At 36.2% G+C, this 18,673-nt stretch overlaps 1 protein-coding gene and 1 long non-coding RNA gene across 2 annotated transcripts; both read left to right on the top strand.

Annotated features, from left to right (window-relative positions):
* The first annotated feature begins 1,306 nt into the window (after positions 1-1,306).
* On the top strand, positions 1,307-10,506 carry LOC148545411 (uncharacterized). Its single transcript, XR_015899823.1, has 2 exons — positions 1,307-7,411; positions 9,871-10,506. It is a non-coding gene; the product is annotated as an uncharacterized LOC148545411 (long non-coding RNA).
* Positions 10,507-12,234: 1,728 nt separating this feature from the next.
* Positions 12,235-12,717, top strand: LOC107615657 (uncharacterized). Its single transcript, XM_016317704.1, has one exon. It carries the CDS (start codon positions 12,235-12,237, stop codon positions 12,715-12,717), a length of 483 nt encoding a protein of 160 aa, XP_016173190.1.
* The last annotated feature ends 5,956 nt before the right edge of the window (positions 12,718-18,673 follow it).

The following is an 18,673-nucleotide window of genomic DNA, read 5'->3' as shown; positions in this document are numbered from 1 at the left end:
TGACATCAAACAAGCTTTAATTTACAAACCATGCATGATTTGTTTTGATTTAAAAACTAAATTAATATAACATTATTTATACTAAGTTTAGTACTTTTGGGAAATGTTAGATTTATATATATTCTTTTGAAAAAGATAAACTAATTCCCTCTATTTCAAATTGAAGTTGTTCAAAATCGTTGTACTATCTTCCCTAATGATGTTCATATTGAAACTGTTCGATTTAAAATTTCTTCCTAAGCTTTGAATTAACTCCCTTTATGCTCCATTTCATTGCTTATATATATCCTTGTTTGTTGACGATCTCACGTATTCCTTCAAAACCTTGCGAAATACCATCTTGTGCAATTGCAAACTTGAGTATTCTTCTAATTTCACGCATAAACCTTTCGTGCCGTTTGTCTTTCTCTTCTCATGTTTCGTATTCCTTATAGGCAGTAGTTCTTAGGGACACGATTTGTGCGTACGGAAAGTGAATCTGGTCAGTATACGAAGTTATAAGGAGTTTAATTCTGAGGCGACAAGAGGAAGTGGTCGTGCTTTGTTAAGAGTTCTGAACGAATATTGTGCCTATTTGATTTTGGATTTTGAAAATTTTCTTGTGTTAAGTTATTTTATCAACTCTTGCATTACCTAGTATATTTTCTTCTATGTTTATGTGATATGATTTTCTTGGATCCTTTAAAATGTTCAAAAGGGGATGTGAAAATAAACTTTTTCTTCATCTTGTATCAATTTTCGAGGGCGAAAATTTTTGTAAGTTGGATAGAATGTAACATCCCGCATTTTTGAAAATCTAAATATAAATAAATTGTGATTTTATCTTACTAAGTTTAAACTTTATAACTTTAGAAATTATTTTATTAGAAATAATTAAATAGACTCGGAGATAATTTTATTGTGAATCAATTAATATTCTTAAGTAATTTTATTATATTGGAATATTTTGTATAATTTTAGTAATTAAAAAATAATAAAGAATTGTACAATTTAATTTAAGTAACTTTTATCCTGAAAAAATTACAATTTATTTTACTAATTTGATATCTTATTTTATGAAGTAATTAATTAAGAGTAATTAAATTAGTTTTATTAATATTTGGAGTTTAAGTTAATTAATATTCTTATGTAATTTTTATAATTGGTTATTTCATATGCTTTGGAAATAAAATTTAGTAAATAGAAGTGTTATATAATTTATTTAAGTAATTTTTATTATGAATAAATTATGGTTTATTTTATTAGTTTGAGCTCTTAGAGACTAATTTATTAGGCATGATTAAATTTATTTTGATAAATACTTTAATTTTAAGTTAATCAGTATCTGTGCACAATTTTGATTATAACGAGTTATTTTATACAAATTGAAATTAAAGTTTTGGTAATAGAAAAATAATGAGGGCAATAGATATTTCAGGTTTAAACTGTTTTATAAAATGATTAGAATATTGATTTTATGATTTAAATTAGAAATAATTATTTGAACTCATTAATGAATTAATAAATAAAATTGTGTTCCGAGACTAATTTTCACAATGTTATATTTAAATCATAAATTGTCATTTATCTTGAATATTTTGTAAAATTCATATATTAATCCTATATCTTTTATTCTAACCCTAACTCTATATTTCTTATTTTTATGTACCGTTATCATCCAATACGTATACTCCTCACCCAATTATTAAAACACACATAGAGTACACTACCCCTCCCTTATTTCTCCACGCTTCTTTTCTTTCCACCGTTCATTCCCGCAGGAATACACTCCACATAAATAAATTTGCACACAGAAAAGAAAGAAATTAGAGATAACAGGGGAAGAGGAATCGAGAGAGAGCGAGAATGCAGAGGGAAAAAGGGGAAGGGGGGAGCAGCGCCAGTGTGCACCATAGGCACCGCGGCTGCTGTTGCTGCCTCACAGGAGAGTGAGGGAGAAGTAGAAGACGAAAAATGAGGTAGAAAAGGGAGGAAGTGTCGTCCCTGTTGTCACCAAGCACCGCCGCCGCCCAAGGGGAAAGCTCAGTCGTTAACATCAATTCTGCCTGGACCACCACTGCCAAACCCTAGCCATCACTGTCGCCACTGCACGTAAGAAGGGGGCGGCACCGCTGATGACCGTTGAGTTGGAGCTGTCACAGACACGAGAATTTTCGGGAATCGTTGCTGCCATGTTCCCATTCCAATTAGGTTCAACATCCACTGTTTTACATTAGCTGTTTTCCCTTATTTCTGCTCCAGTTACATGCCCTATTTTGCCAATACTTTATCAATCTGCTTGTTCTTGTTTTAATTCAACTTTGGCCTGTGCTCTATTTTAAATTTCCAGAGCCGCTTCTGCTTTTGATTCTATTGAATTTGAAATCTTCGTTTCGTTACGACCATGATCACTGCTATGGGAACTAACGCCGCTGCTATCTTGATTGAAACTGTTGCATAGCTAGTAGTGGTCCAGCCAGCTGCCTCGTCATAATCCCGCCTCCGGATTCTTTTAATCGCGACATCGAGGTAGGGGGTTTAAAACGATTTCAATTTAAGAATGCCTGCAAGGTTGATTGAATAACTGCAAAGAGATTTAATAGCTGTGAGTAATTGATTGATTATGTAATTATTGAATTGTGGCTGAAATTGTGATTGGAATGGTTGAGATTGTAATTTGGAATTGTTGATTTGTGATACTGATTGATTATGTGGATTGGGAATTGCTTGATGACTAATTGTTGAGAATTTCTGAATTTTAATGGGTTATGTTGGATTTGTTGCCGTTGAGTTGTTATTTGGTATATTGTAATGTTAATGAACTTGGTTGGTGGTTGATTTGGAATTGGTTTTGAGGGGTTTTGAAGGGTTGGATTTTGAATACTAAATAGATTGTTGAAAAACTGATTTTTGAAATTAAAAGGTGACTTTGGAAATGAATTAGTTATTCAACGATAATCAAAATGATATAAGAGCAAAGGCTGAGTAAAGTATAATAAAAGTTGTTGTTGGGACTCAATTTTGAGAAGTTTGAATTAACTATAGAACTAGTTATGATTCTTCAAAGTTAAAATATAAAACTTGATTTTCTGCATTATTTTTAAAGGAAGCCGGAAACTTTGAAAAACTATAACTATTTCTGTGATTATCGGAATTGTGTGGGACTAAGTCCGGATTGAGCTTGGAGATATAGGGAACTGGACTGCTGAATTTGAGACTTTTTCACTAAGTTTATGATTTATGGTGAATTTTTGAATCATGGATGTCAAAACTGGTTTTTCTGCAGAACGTTTAACGCAGCAGTAACTTGATTCCTCTATTGGAAATTTTTCAGTTTGAATTTTGAAATGGAACCAATTTTAAATAAAACTTTATTTCTATTATTTTAATTCCGTAAAATTTCAGAACAATTGGACTTGTAGTTTTAAAGATATGAATTTTTGAAGGATGATGCATTATGCAGAAAAAGCCAGATTCTGTTTCCTTAAATTAGTAAATTTGGGAGTTTATAACTTTTGATCCTGGATAGATATTGAGATGCAACTAATTGGAGGTGAAAATTAAGTATGTTTAGTATATGTGATTTAAATTTCAGGATTTTCTATGTTTTAATAAGTGAGTTATGGGACTTGGAAGAGGTTGTGTTCAAAGATTTATAAAACAGAATTCTGCAGAAAATTACCTAACTTCCAAGCTACGTAACTCCTTCATTAAAAATGGTATGACCCTGGAACCAATTGAGAAAGAAATTTGAATGAGTTATGTTTAACCACATTAATTTTGAAGGTAGTTGGATTTAATTTGGATTTTATATGAAATTTCAAATGTTGTATGGTGCTGCTGTCTTTTGGTTTTAAAACACTGCAGAACAGTCACGGTTTTGCTTATATTCCCGAAGCTATAGTCAGCGAAAAATTATGATTTTTGATTTAATAGAAAGCTTAATCCGAGACGGTCGCATGGATATAAAGTTTGCACAATTCCAAATTCATTTGATATTTTACAAAACAAAATGGAAATCAGGCTGCCAAGTTGTGTTGGTAATTATTTTGGATATGGAATTTAAGAACTAGATTTTCTATTATCAAATGTTTTTGAGAATATATTACTGTGGCAAATGCTGAAAGAGGCTGATGAACTGTTGAGAAAGAAGGAACCCGTAAGGGTGGATAAGTCCTATTTTTAAAGGAGATTATGTCCAAATTTTTATAAAAAATATAAGGACTTAATCAAAATAAATATTCAAGGCTTATTTAATAATAATAACTCCAATGATTCTTTTAAGAAAAGAATATTTGATCTATGAGATTGTTGGTAGGGGCGTGGGTCTAGTCCCGCTTGCTCAGTGCGTAAACCATTATGCAGGGATGGTGGTTTTGTCCCGCCTGCAGTGAGGACGGTGGTTTTATCCCGCTCACGTATTGATAAATTGTTCAGCAAGGACGGTGGTGTGATCCCGCTTGCATATTATTTTATGTACCCAGTAAGGATGGTGGTTTAATCCCGCTTACTGTGGAGGCAAGGACGGTGGTTTAATCCCGCTTGCATGTTCCGGACAAGGATGGTGGTTTAATTCCCGCTTGTCTATGGAACCTACGGATAAGGATGGTGGTCTAATCCTACTTATCCGAGTCGGGTCTGGCAACATAACCGACGCGTGAGCTCATGGCCAATAGGACAGGCATGCATCATATGCATCTATGTGACATTGTTTGGGTGTGTATATTGTAATTGGTTTGCCTATGTGAATAATTCTGTTTAACTGCTAGTTGCTATACTTGATGTAATTGCTCTTGATTGTGTTTGAACCTCATTACTTGTGTTTGTAACTGATTGGCTGGATTGTGGTGAATTGGGTGTTGATTGAGTTGTTTGGGCCTAAGGCCGTGACTGGTACGTTTGAGGTCTAGTTTTGTATAAATATCTGACTGATTCAGGATAGACTTAATGAACCTATGCTTGGAGCTAGATGATCATTTATACCGCGTAGGTAACTTCTTTTATATTATGGTCTAGTAAGGTATGAAAAATCAAACTGGTTCAGCATAGACTTAATGAACCTATGACTGGGACAGGTTGGTCATTCATACAGTCTAGGAAACTTTTAAAAGTTTTACAAGAAAAATATGGATTTAGGATATTAAGTAATTAACTAATGCTTTTAAAGAATGTTAGTTTCCTTTTAGATGTCTATGAATGCAGTTACCTATTTGCGCTTTATTCTTTACTTTCACGGCATTCTCGACCTCTACTGAGAACATGTGGTTTGGTTCTCACCCCCAAATTTTCCACCCTTTCAGCGACAAGTTTAAAGACGCAATTTGAAGCTGCGAGCAATTAGTAGGCTTTCTTTATGGTTTTAATTGCTTTCATAGAGTCCCCTCGCTATTGTCCTTTGAGATTTTATTTTACATAGAGGGGTAGGTTTAGTATATTGTATTTGAGTTTTATTTGGTCTCTTTTGTATAAGAATTATTATTAATAATATTTATGTGATTATTATTATTTGTGAATGTTTGAATTATGACTTTAATGAATAAAAGAAAACAAAATTTTCTGGAATTTTCTTAAAACTGAAACGCGAACTCGATACAAAGGCTCGATAATTAAGTAGTCAATACAAGAGAAGGTTACGTAATGTTCTTTCTAGTGGAAATACCCTGACTTAAGCAAGGTATTTTGCTGGACGGGACGTTACACAAAGTATGGACTATTATATATTGCTGGAAAGCCCTGGATGTCTACTTTCCAACGCAAATGAGAGCGCGCCATTTGGAGTTTTGTAGCTCCAAAAAATCTACTTTGAGTGCAGGGAGGTCAGAATCCAACAGCATCAGCAGTCCTTTTTCAGCCTGAATTAGATTTTTGCTCAGCTCCCTCAATTTCAGCCAGAAAATACCTGAAATCACAGAAAAATACACAAACTCATAGTAAAGTCCAGCAATGTGATTTTTAATTAAAAACTAATAAAAATATACAAAAATCCAACTAAATCATACTAAAAACTAAGTAAAAACAATGCCAAAAAGCGTATAAATTTTCCGCTCATCAATGAGCACAGGATTCCAAATCCACAGAGGCTAGTTGAAGTAACAATGGAACATAAGGACTCACTCCCAAAGGATTTAATGGAAGATCGTAAAGAAGAAAAGGAGGAAGTCAATCAAGAGATTTCACACTCATTTGAAGCAGAGAGCTATAAAGATGAAGGGTTCATTGAAACCCCAATGCAAGAAGTTTCTGAGGAAGAAATCACTTCAACAATCACACAACCACCAAGTCATGATATCCAAGAAGTGAAGGCAACCAACAACAACACCGAGAAGAGGATTGTGACCAAGCCACAATTGATCGTATCCATGAAGAAGAAAAGGTCAACCACAAGCAATCCAACCCCTGAACCACCAGCAAGCAAGTTCAATTAAGCAACTTACCAAAGGAAGCTTGCTCAGAGTAAACCAAAACAGAGGACAATAGCTGAATCTTCTCCCCCCTTGAGCTCATTCCTCTTAACAAACTGGAAGAAGAGGAAGAAAGTGAAGAACAACATGTCAAGCTAATAACACTAAAAGAGCGCTTGTTGGGAGGCAACCTAACCGTAGGTAATATTTCATGTCTTTGCTTTGTTTACTTTCTTTGTCTGCTTTGTTTATTTTCAATAAATTGGCATATGATTACATTCTAAGTTTGGTGTTGCCCTACAACAATTTATTTTCAAATCCATCTGGATGATTGCATCAATTCTAAATGGAAGTGTCACACTAAGTTTCTAAGTTTGGTGTGCCACTTAATTTTCTGTGCAAATAAATCCAGCAACACCACTTGTCTGCATAATCATAATGCCTTTGCAGTGTTATTTTTTTTCTTTTGGTTTGACACTTTTTCATTCTATTTGATTTAGCCATTTTTGTTTTTAATACTTTCATTTATTTTGCTCCTTAACTGTTTTTGTTAATAACTCACAAAAAATTCCCTACTCATGACAGATTCTTTGCTTGATGATTGTATTTAACAAATAACAGTTTCATTTGCTTAGTTTTAGTTCAAATAAATTGACATGTGATTGTATTCTAAGTTTGGTGTTGCTACGCAACAAAATTTGGTTCCAATCCTTACTAGATACTTGCATCAATTCCAAGTGAAAGTGTCACATTAAATTTGATGTGCCACTTATCTTTTATTCTATGTATCATGCACACCCTCTTATGTTTGTAATCACAATGTCTCTGTTTCCTGTGCCTCGATGGTTATTTTTCTTGCTTAAAACACGTGTACTACTAACATTTTTATTGTGTGAGACATTCATGCTCCATCTTAGACCCCATCACCATTGTTCTAATTGTTCCTTGAGGATGAGCAAGAATTCTGAGTTTGGCATGGGAAGAGGAAGAATAGAGGAGAAAGGACAACAACAATGAAGATGAACTACAAGGTGGTAAAGTTTATTTTTCTCTTATGTGTTTCTAGTACTTTAAATTGCATGATTGTCTTTATCTTCTCCGTATGCATGTGTGTATGAATAAGCATAGCCTGAATTTTGATTTGTAACATCTTGCTGTGACATTATGATTACCATCTTGAATTGTGTGAGTCAAAGTAATTAAGGAATCATGATCATAAACAAACAAGGTCATTAAAGAAGAATTTAGCATGGGCATTGAAGAACCGAAGATTGATGGTTTAGAAGTTATAGTAAACTCCCGTTGCAAGTATAGTTACTAAACCAAGCAATCAACCTTTTTTACAAAAGTTTTGGTTGTCACAAATAACAAACTCCTTTAAAATTGATAACCGAGTATTCAAACCTCGGGTCGTCTTCTCAAGGAATTGCAGGGAAGTATGTTCTTATTATTGGTTATGAGTCTTGTAAATTAGGGGTTTTAGAAAGTAAGGGAGCAGTATGTTACACAAGAAGAATAAGATAAATAAATAACTATAAAATAAACTCTTGGCAAAATATAAGAACTGGAAGTCCTATCCTTATCAATTGTGATGAGAATTGGATTTTTAATCCCACTTGGTCAGCCTTTACTAAACAAAGGAAAGTTAAGTGGGCTGATTGGCTTGATTCTCAAGTCCTAGTCAACTCCTGTGGAGAGACTAGCTTTAGAGCAATCCTAGTTCAATCAGAATCTGCCAATTTCAACCACTGTTTTATTTGACAGCTCAAGCGTCACCAATTACTTTAACCAAAGCCAAAAGGAAGAAAAATCTAAATTAAATTAAAGACATTTATAAATGAAGCAAAGCAAAATTAAATCTGAAAATACCTCGAATTGCATTCACAAAAGAACTTAAATCTGACATGGACATTCATAAATTAAATTAGGAAAATAAATAAAAAGAACATTGAACCTGGGATTGAGAGTCACTCCTAAAACTAAGAGAAGTCCTAAATCCTAATCCTAAGAGAGAGGAGAGAACCTCTCTCTCTAAAAACTACATCTACTCCTAAAATTGTGAATTATGAGAGCCCCCTTATGAATGGATGCATTCCCCCACTTTATAGCCTCTAATCTGTGTTTTCTGGGCCACAAACTGGGTCAGAAATAGCCCAGAATTTGCTGGTCTCGAATTCAACCACGCTGGATTTCCATCACTGCGACGCAGCCGCATGAATCACACGGTCGCGTCACCTAGCGTCAGGGAAACTATAGCATATTATATATCAAATCGGAGCCCCAGACGTTAGCTTTCCAACGCAACTAGAACCGGGTCGTTTGGACATCTGAAGCTAAAGTTATAGCCGTTTGAGTGCGAAGAGGTCAGGCTGGACAGCTTAGCAATTTCTCCAACTTCTTGTATTCCTTCCACTTTTGCATGCTTCTTTTCCATCCTCCAAGCCATTCCTGCCCTATAATCTCTGAAAGCACTTAACACACATATCAAGGCATCTAATGGTAATAAGAGAGGATTAATAATAAGCAATTATAAGATCAAAGAAGCATGTTTTCAATCATAGCACAAAATCAGGAAGGAAATATAAAACCATGCAAATATTATGAATAAGTGGGTAAAGAGTTGATAAAATCCACTCAATTGAGCACAAGATAAACCATAAAATAGTGGTTTATCAGGCATACAAGTATTGGAAGGCTAGTATGATTAATTGTTGCTCAATCGCATTAGATTTTATTTAATTGAAGTTTTCATCTAGGACATTTTATGAAGTTTTTGAAATCATGAAAACCTTGAAGAAACAATTGCAAATTGAGGCAAGAAAAGCAAAATGGAAAGAATGAGAAAGCTGAAGGCTTTGAGTACCAATGACAATTCAATTGTTAAGTACTTGTGGTGTTTATGTATCAGGCAAAAAAGCTTGAAAACAAAACACTTAGATTCAAGGCTAGCCTCAAGTGCAGAAGCACTCCCTCAAAGCTCAAGGCTCTGAGCATCAATGATTAGAGAGCAAAGAAAAGAAACAAATGCTTGTGGTGCTTATGTATCAAGTGGTAATTCTTGAAAACAAAGCATTTAGAGTCGTAGCTTTGTTATCAACTCATGGGGCAAAGCACCCAAAAGGAGAAGCTAATAAGATAATCAAAAGCTTATTTCAAGGAAGAAATATAAGGAAAAGGTTTCATAAAATGAGCTAGATAGAAGCATCAATGATTTACATTTCTTTTATGATTATAGCATGCATAGAAAACTAGCCAACCATGAATATTAACTTGCTATTCTTCTCACCTTGGTGTGTCAAAATTTACTGCATGATTCTTTTCTTGCTTGGGGACAAGCAAGGTTTAAGTTTGGTGTTGTGATGACATATCATCATGTCATGTTTTTCTATGCTTTTTCATACAAGAAATTGATGATTAGTGCTTAAATATTGAATGCTTTTGTGCTTAATTGGTATATTTCTTTGATCTTTTAATTTTATAAATTTTGAAGGAAATAAGCGGAAAAAGAAGCAAAATAGCACAAAATCACCTCAAAAGAAGAAAAGAAGAATTTTGGGGCACATTTTAGAGTTTAGACACACTTTGGAGCCTTAGGCCACGCTTTTAAAAGTGTGGCCCATGACTAAATCAGAGAAGCATTGCGTTAAGAAGGAGAACACCACATGGCTGGCGTTCATTCCCCAAGTGAGCGCCACGCTCACTAAGTGAGCGTTTTCGATGCCACACTTGGAGGCAAAGATTTTGCCATCTGTGCGCACTAAACAATGCTCACTAACATAACTGGGCGCTAATTGGGAGAGCGCTGGCAAGGAAGAAAGGCGCGCACCGAAGGAGAAAGGGTAGCGCTCAAATAGCTAGCGCAGCGTTCATTAAGAGAGCGCTAAAGAGAACAATTTTATTTAAATTGTAATTTATTTTCAATTTCAATTTCATTTTCATTTTGTAAAGCCTATATAAAGGCATCAATTTCATTTCATTAGGGAGATCTGTAAGGCTGCTAGGCAGTAGTAGGAGTAGGAGTAGGAGTAGGAGTATTATAGAAGGCTCTCTTTGATACACTTTTATTTTTCTGCACTTTCTATATTTCAGTCTTGAATTCAGTTTATGCAAATTTCAATTTCTACAATCCTCAGCTCCAATTTCCTTCTCTGCAATTTTACTTTTCTGTTTACATTGCTCCCAATTCACTTTCCTGCAATTTTCATCTTCTGCAATTATTCTGAATTCTGATTTAAGTTCCTAGCACCCAATTCCCTTTACATTTGCTGCAATCTACATTTCTCGTTCTTTAAAATTATGTCAATTTACTTCCTGTAAATAAGATCTGCTGTAATTTACTTTTCTTGCCCTTTAAGCTTTTGCTGATTTACATTCTGCAATTTACAGTTCTCTGTAATTTACATTCGGTTATCAAATTTTCACTCCACTCAATACTGTTAGCTTGACTAGACTAATCACCTCACTAATGTTGCTCGATCCATCAATCCCTGTGGGATCGACCTCACTCATGTGAGTTATTACTACTTGATGCGACCTGGTACGCTTGCCGGTGAATTTGTGTGGAAACCTAATTTTCACCCATCAACCTTTCGAGATCATGTGCGATGCCTCGAACCACGCCGTAGGTGCCGCGCTAGCACAGCGCGATGGTAAAGATCCTTACACTATAGCCTATGCATCAAAGACCTTAGATTCGGCCTAGTCGAATTACACCACTACCGAAAAAGAGCTCTTAGCTATTGTTTTTGCGCTGGATAAGTTTTGACCCTATTTGCTAGGCTCTAAGGTAGTGGTGTATTCGGACCATGCCGCCATGAAATATTTGCTAAAAAAGAAAGTTTCAAAGCTTAAACTCATTAGGTAGATATTACTCTTGCAAGAATTCGATTTGGAGATCAGAGATAGAAGTGGGATCCAAAATCTGGTAGTGGACCATTTAAGTCGGCTTGAACATTTAGCTTCAGATCCCACTCATATCAATGACTCATTTTCCTTCGATACCTTCGATACCTTGTAGGCAATATCCCAAAGTACCCCTTGGTTCGCCCCGATTGCTAATTACTTAGTCGCCCGCATTTTTCCCCCACAATTTTCAAAGCATCAAAAACATAAATTGAGAAGTGATGCTAAGTATTATATTTGGGATGATCCACATTTGTGAAGGCACGGGCCTGACCAAGTGATTAGAAAATGTGTGCCGGAATCTGAGTTTCAATCTATCCTTCAATTTTGCCACTCATCTGAGAGTGGGGGTCATTTTGTGCCACAAAGAACAGCAAGAAAGGTTTTAGACTGTGGATTCTGGTGGCCTACTTTGTCTAGGGATGCCAACCAATTTTGCAAATCCTATCATTAATGTCAGAAATCTGGAAATACCTCACAGAGAGATGAAATGCCTTAACAATCGATGATTTTTTGTGAGATTTTTTATGTTTGGGGCATAGATTTCATGGGGCCATTCCGAAATTCCAATGGGTTTGTTTATATCCTGTTAGCAGTGGATTACATCTCTAAATGGGTGGAAGCAATTCCTACCCACTGTGATGACGCCAATACCGTTGCTTCATTCTTGAAAAATAACATTATCTGTAGATTTAGGTCACCACGAGTAATCGTGAGCGACCAGGAAACCCATTTTTGCAACAGGAAAATTGAGGCATTGATGAAAAGGTACGGGGTCATCCACAAAGTATCCACAATCTATCATCCTCAGACCAATGGGCAAGCAGAAGTGTCCAACAGGGAGATCAAGATAATCTTAGAGAAAGTGGTTAACCCACAATGAAAGGATTGGAGTTCCAGATTGGGAGATGTACTCTGGGCATACAGGACCACTTACAAAACCCCAATCGAAATGAGTCCCTTTCGTATTGTTTTTGGGAAGCCTTGTCATCTCCCTGTGGAAATTCAACATAGAGCCTATTGGGCGGTGAAGAATTGTAATCCAGATTTAAAGGGGGCAGAAATGGAACGTAAACTTCAATTGGAGGAATTAGAGTGTCTTAGGCTAGAAGCATACGAGAATGCTCAATTTTACAAGGAGAAAGCCAAGACATTCTATGACCAAAATATTAGGAGGAAGAGTTTTAAGATAGGTGATGAAGTGCTTGTGTACGATTCGAGGTTGCGATTGATGCCCAGGAAGTTGAGATCTAGATGGGATGGTCCATTCAAGGTGGTGGATGTCAAGCCTTATGGAGTGGTAGAAGTGATCCATCCTATCAATGGGATCAAGTTTAAAATCAATGGACATAGGGTGAAACTCTATCAAACTCAACCCAAAAATGCCAAGGAGTTGGAGATATTCCTCCTTGGAGAAGTTTCAAGTGACCAATGAAGCCATGCAAAGTCCAACTTAGGACTATAAACCAAAGTGCTTGGTGGGAGACACCTGATGAAAGAATTATTGTATCATTACAAAAATCCCCTTCGACAAGTGTACCGAATCATCGTCAAGTAATAACTCACAAGAGTGAGGTCGAATCCCACTGGGATTAACGGATTAAGCAATCAATAGTCAATTGGTTAACCTAGTTAGACGGTTCATATTGGAGTGAAAATCAAGTAGGAAATGGAAATTGCATAAAAGTAAATGAAAGTAGTAAAGTGCAGAAAACTAAATTGACATAAATGTAAAGTGCAGGAAGTAAATGACAGAAAGTAAAAGAAGAAAAATAAAATGAACATTCGGATCAAGAGATATTGTAATTCTCCGAATCAAGTTCATCCTCGTCTCTTCCTCAATCAATGCATTCATTGATCTTCTTGGAAATCTTAAGTTATTGGATCCCAATGTCTTGGCTCACCAAACTCTCTAAGCATGAACAATTTCCCAATGTCTTGGTTTAATTGTTCATGGAAAAAGGTGAAGCTTGGTCACTGATTATACCACACACATTCATAGATCAAAGTATTGGTAGGATTACATGTCACTATATCCATCCAACCCCCAACCTAATCCAATGTGAGAAAGCATTTCTAGTATGATTTCTTCATTCCTTTGTCAAGGCTCCGAGGAAATCTAATTATGAACAATTTCTCCGTCGAGACAATTGTTCAATTGAATTAAGATCGAAAGCTTTCTAGTAAGACCAAGAGAAAAGACAGAGAAAGCATGATGAAAATTACAATTGATCCATTAAATAACAGTAAAGCTCTCTAACCCAATGAAAAGAGTTAGTTTAGTTTATTGCTCTAAATTTTATAGAGAAGAAATAAAATGCAAAAAATAGAAGAAAAAGAATTAGAATTCAGAAAGGAATGGAAACTTCAAATTCATAAAGAAAATTACAAGTAAAATTAAACTACTGGAAAATAGAAACGGAAAGAAAAGAAAAAGAGGAGTGATGAATGGTGTGTGTTAGGGGATGTGTATGCATGACCCTGGACTCCACTTCAATCCAGAGTGATTTCTCCAATCCAGCTACTGCCTACATATAGGCTTATGGAAAATGAAAGAGAAAATTACAATTGAATTAAAATTCCTAATCTAGATCCTTCTTGTGCCTTGGATGAGTGATAATTGATAGGCTCAGCTTGCCTGCATGATTCAAGGGTGTATTGGGCCTTTAGCGGTGTTGTCTGCATTAAAATTATGCTCTCAGACTCTGTCATCCCTGTTTGAGTCAACGTTGGCATGCAAACGTCTGCTCCAACATTTTTCAATCCACGCGTACGCGTCTCCTACGCGTACGCATGCATGGTTCTTTTTGCCAATAGATGCGTACGCGTGACCCATGCGTACACGTCATATCAAGTTTTTGCCCAGGGTTGTCATCGCGGACGTTGGACCCAGCGTTTGCTCCTCAACGTTACCTCAAACATTGGCCTTCTCATGCGTGCGCGCAGGTGACACGCACGCGTGGCTTGTCATTTTTCACTACTCACGCGCACGCATGGGTTACGCGTACGCGTGGTTTGCCTTTTCTTCATCAAGCACGCGTACGCGTGACGGATGCGTACACGTGGCTGCAAATTTTTCCGGGCTTCTTTTGCGCGCACGTTGGGGTTGACGTTGGATCAGCAACGTTCCTTCCAACGTTGCTTCTTCAATTTTTCCTTACAGCGTTGGTTCATTGCCAAAGTTTATTCAAACTTTGCCATTAACGTTGGCTCCCCAACTTTGCTTTTCTTTGCTTCTCTGCTTCCATTTAGCCTGTCATCAAACAAACAAGTGCATCAAAATAACATATAGGATAATCTTTACTCTACTAAGTTTGCTTAATAATGTTCAAAATCAAAACTTCACTTAGCGTGATCTAATCCATCATATTTACCCTGTATATTAACAAAAATTCACCCGTGCTTGAGATTTTCTTAATGCAGAGGTTATTCATACTTTTGCTCTATCAATAAAATTTATGAAAATTAGAACAAAATTTAGTGAAAAAGCATAAAAAAATAGGCAATGATGCCATGGCATCACAACACCAAACTTAAATCTTGCTTGTCCCAAGCAAGGAGAGAATCATGCAATAAGGTCTGACAAACCAAGGTGAGAGGAGTTGCAGTGTAACATTCATGGTTAGCTAGTTTTTTTATACATGCAGCAATTACAAAAGAAATCGGATGATTGATGCTTCCCACTTTATGAAATCCTTTCTCTATGTTTCTTCCTTGAAACAAGCTTTTCATTCTTTTTATAGCTTCTTGTGTGCTTTGCAACATTTGTTGAAAGCTACGACTCTAAATGCTTTGTTTTCAAGTATTACCACTTGATACATAAGCACCACAAGCATTTAATTAGAGGACTCTTTTTAGCTCATGTTATTTCTTCTCTTTTTGGATTCTCTAATCATTGATGCTCAGAGCCTTGAACTTTAAGGGTGTGCTTTTGCACTTGAGCCTAACCTTGACTCTAAGTGTTTGGTTTTCAAGCTTTTTTCTTGATACATAAACACCACAAGTACTTAACAAATGAATTGCCATTGGTACTCAAAGCCTTCAGCTTTCTCATTTTTTTCCTTCTTTTATTTTTTTCTTGCCTTAATTGCAATTGCTTCTTCAAGGTTTTCATGATTTCATAAGAATGTCATAAAATGTCCTCAATGAAAACTTCAATCAAATAAATTCCAATGTAATTGTGCAACAAAACAATCATGCTAGCTTCCCAATACTTATATACTCATGCTAACTTCCTCTTTAATGACCTTGTTTGTTTATGATCATGAAACAAAATTGCTTTAGACTCACAAAATTCAAGATGGCAGTCATGATGTTATGCAGCATATTACAATTCACAATTCAAACTATGCTTATTCACAAGGAGCAATCACACATACATACAAAGAAAGTAGAAGACAATCATGTAATTGAAAATACTAGAAATAAATAAGAGGAAAAAAGAACTTTACCACCTTGTAGTTCATCTTCATTGTTGTTGTCTTTCACCTCCTATTCTTCCCCTTCCCACACCATTTTAAGATGATTGCTTATCCTCTAGCAACAATTAAAATAGTGGTGATGAGGTTCATGATGGGTCATGAATGTCTTAAACACTGAAATATGAGTAATGTATGTGGTTAAGCAAGTAGAAATTAAAGGTAACACTGTAGGCCTAAGAAGCAAAAGCATTATGATTAAACAAACAAGTGATGTTGCTGGATACATTGCATAAAAATATAAGTGGCACACCAAACTTAGTGTGACACTTTCTCTTAGAATTGATGCAAGTATCCAAAAAAATAAAAAAAAATGGGTTGTTGCGGGGCAACACCAAACTTAGAATGTAACCATATATGCCAATTTTATTTGAAAGAAAGCTAAATAAAAGAAATTGCTCTATGTGTTAATAACACAACCACCAAATGCTAGAGGTGTCACAAACAGGGGCTTCTTGGTGAGGCATTAACACAAACAGTCAAAGAGCATAAAAGACGAAAGTAAGTAAATGAACAGAAAGAAAGTGTCTAATCTAGGTAACCAACCAACCGGTAGTTTGTTAATCACGATTAATCCCTGGCAACGGCGCCATAAACTTGATTCGCGGAATTTTGCCTCTCAACAAATTTCTTTCGGCAAGTGCACCGGATTGTGGTCAAGTAAAAACTCACAAAAGAGTGAGGTCGAATCCCACAGGGATTGGTAGATCGATCAATTAAAATTGGTGAATTATACTAGTTGAGCGAAATCAAAATTAAAATTGGGATTGCTGAATGTAAAATGGCGGGAGACTTAAATTGCGAGAAATTAAAGGAACAGAAAATTAAATTGCAGGGAATTAAAGTGACAGAATCTTAAATTGCTGGAAATTAAATGGGATCAGGGAATTAAGCATGAAATTAATGATGCAGAAAGTAAAATTGAATGGGTAGATCAGAGATGGGGAATTCATTGGGTTTTAGGAGATATTGAATTCTCCGAATCAAATCATTTTCACCTCTTCCTCAATCAATGCATTCATTGACATTGCTTGGCAATCTTAGGTGATTGGATCCCAATGTCTTGGCTCACGAATCTATCTAAGCATGAACAAATGCCCAATGTCTTGATTTAATTGCTCATGAGAAGAGTTGAAGTTCGGTCACTGACTATACGACACAAATTCATAGATCAAAGTGTTGGTAGGATTACATGTCACTATATCCATCCAAACCCCAATCTAATCCAATGTGAGAAAGCAATTCTAGCATGAACTCTTCATTCCTCTCTCAAGGCTCCGAAGAATTCCAATTATGGATAGCTTCTCTCTCAAGACAACTATACAATTGAATTAAGACCAAAAGCTTTCTAACAAAAATCAAGAGAAAAGAAAGAAGAAGAAGATGAAAACTACTATTGATCCATTGAATTACAATAGAGCTCCCTAACCCAATGAAAAGGGGTTTAGTTATTCATAGCTCTCGAAATGGAAATTGGAATTAAAAGATACATTCTAAAATTAACTAACAGAGAATGAAAAATACAATAAAAGTGCCCAGGAAAGTAAAAGCTCAAAAAAAGGTAAAAAGGTCCTCTCTAACTTAAATTCTAAGCTATTTATACACTTTCTTCCATTGATCTTCAAGCTCTGAATTGGGCTTTTGGCCTTGATGGAATTGGGTTGAAAATGGCTCCAATTGGTTGCCCCTGGTGTTTGAGAAGAGATCTGTGTAAAATTCGAATCCTGATGCTTCACGTTTGAGTCAACGTTTGAGGGCCAACGTTGACTGAAACACCATTTAGAACAAAACCAGGCAAACCAGAAAGCTTGCTGTCATTGGCGTTTGACTCAACGTTGGACGGCCAACGTCAGGCATTAACCCACGCGTACGCGTACCTTGCGCTTCCGCACAAAAGGGTTAAAAATGCTCATCCGCGCGTACGCGTGCTTCACGCGTGCGGGTGGATGCAAGATTTTCATTTTGCAATTTTAAAACAAAGCAGGGGATTTTGGCTTCAGCGTTGGACCTCCAATGTTCCTTCCAACTTTGGCGTTTTCATGCATACACGTACTCCACGCTTACGCGTGCATTGTTTTTTTTCATCCACGAGTACGCGTGCTGTACGCTTAAGCGTGCATCGTCTTTTTTTCCATCCGCAGTGACGCGTAAGCGTCGATTCAAAATTTTTAATTCTGAATTCTAGGCTGAGCATCGTGGATCTTAGAGGCTAGCGTTTGAGGTAACGTTGGACCTCCAACATTCGATTTTGACGCGTAAGCGTGACCCGCGCGTATGCGTGGATGGTCAATTTTTGCAATTCAACGCGTGCGCGTGATGCACGCTTGCGTGCGGATATCAAATTTTGCTACTCAAAAATCTTTTAGCCCCAGAATTGATCATTTTCTCACAACGTTCGGGTTAACGTTGGACCCCCAACGCCACCTCCAACGTGAGCATTAGCCATGTTTACAGAGAATTGCTCTGTTTCTCTTCCAACGTTTGAGGCAACGTTGGTTGTCTAACTTGGCCACCAACGTTGCTTCCTCTTCATCCTTTCCATGCTCCTTCTTCAACCGTCCTCCATGCCTTCCTTCACGTATCATCAACCAATAAATGCATCAAAGTGTTGCTAAAGTCATGAGAATTCTTATCGTTCTTAGCATACAAGTGATCATAGCACAAATCCTCATGAAATTGCATCAAATTACTCATGGTTGAATGAATCTAGGCATACATGAATTTCTATCCAATTTGCTTACTTATAGCTCAAGAAAGTACATAAAACCTATTAAAAACAAGGAAAAAGGATAGTGAAACTAGCCTAAGATGCCCTGATATCACAACACCAAACTTAAATCTTGCTTGTCCCTAAGAAAGTACTGAATTATTAAGAAGATAGCATGAAACATAAGGAGGTGTTCATATCAGCAA

The sequence above is a fragment of the Arachis ipaensis genome, chromosome B9, assembly GCF_059453495.1.
Source record: "Arachis ipaensis isolate K30076 ecotype BB chromosome B9, ASM5945349v1, whole genome shotgun sequence".
Lineage (NCBI taxonomy): Eukaryota > Viridiplantae > Streptophyta > Magnoliopsida > Fabales > Fabaceae > Arachis > Arachis ipaensis.
This window is presented reverse-complemented; position numbering and strand designations above follow the sequence as displayed.

Bases quoted from the DNA above. Each gene is read 5' to 3' on its own strand.
- LOC107615657 (XM_016317704.1), top strand. From the start codon at position 12,235: ATGAGTCCCTTTCGTATTGTTTTTGGGAAGCCTTGTCATCTCCCTGTG.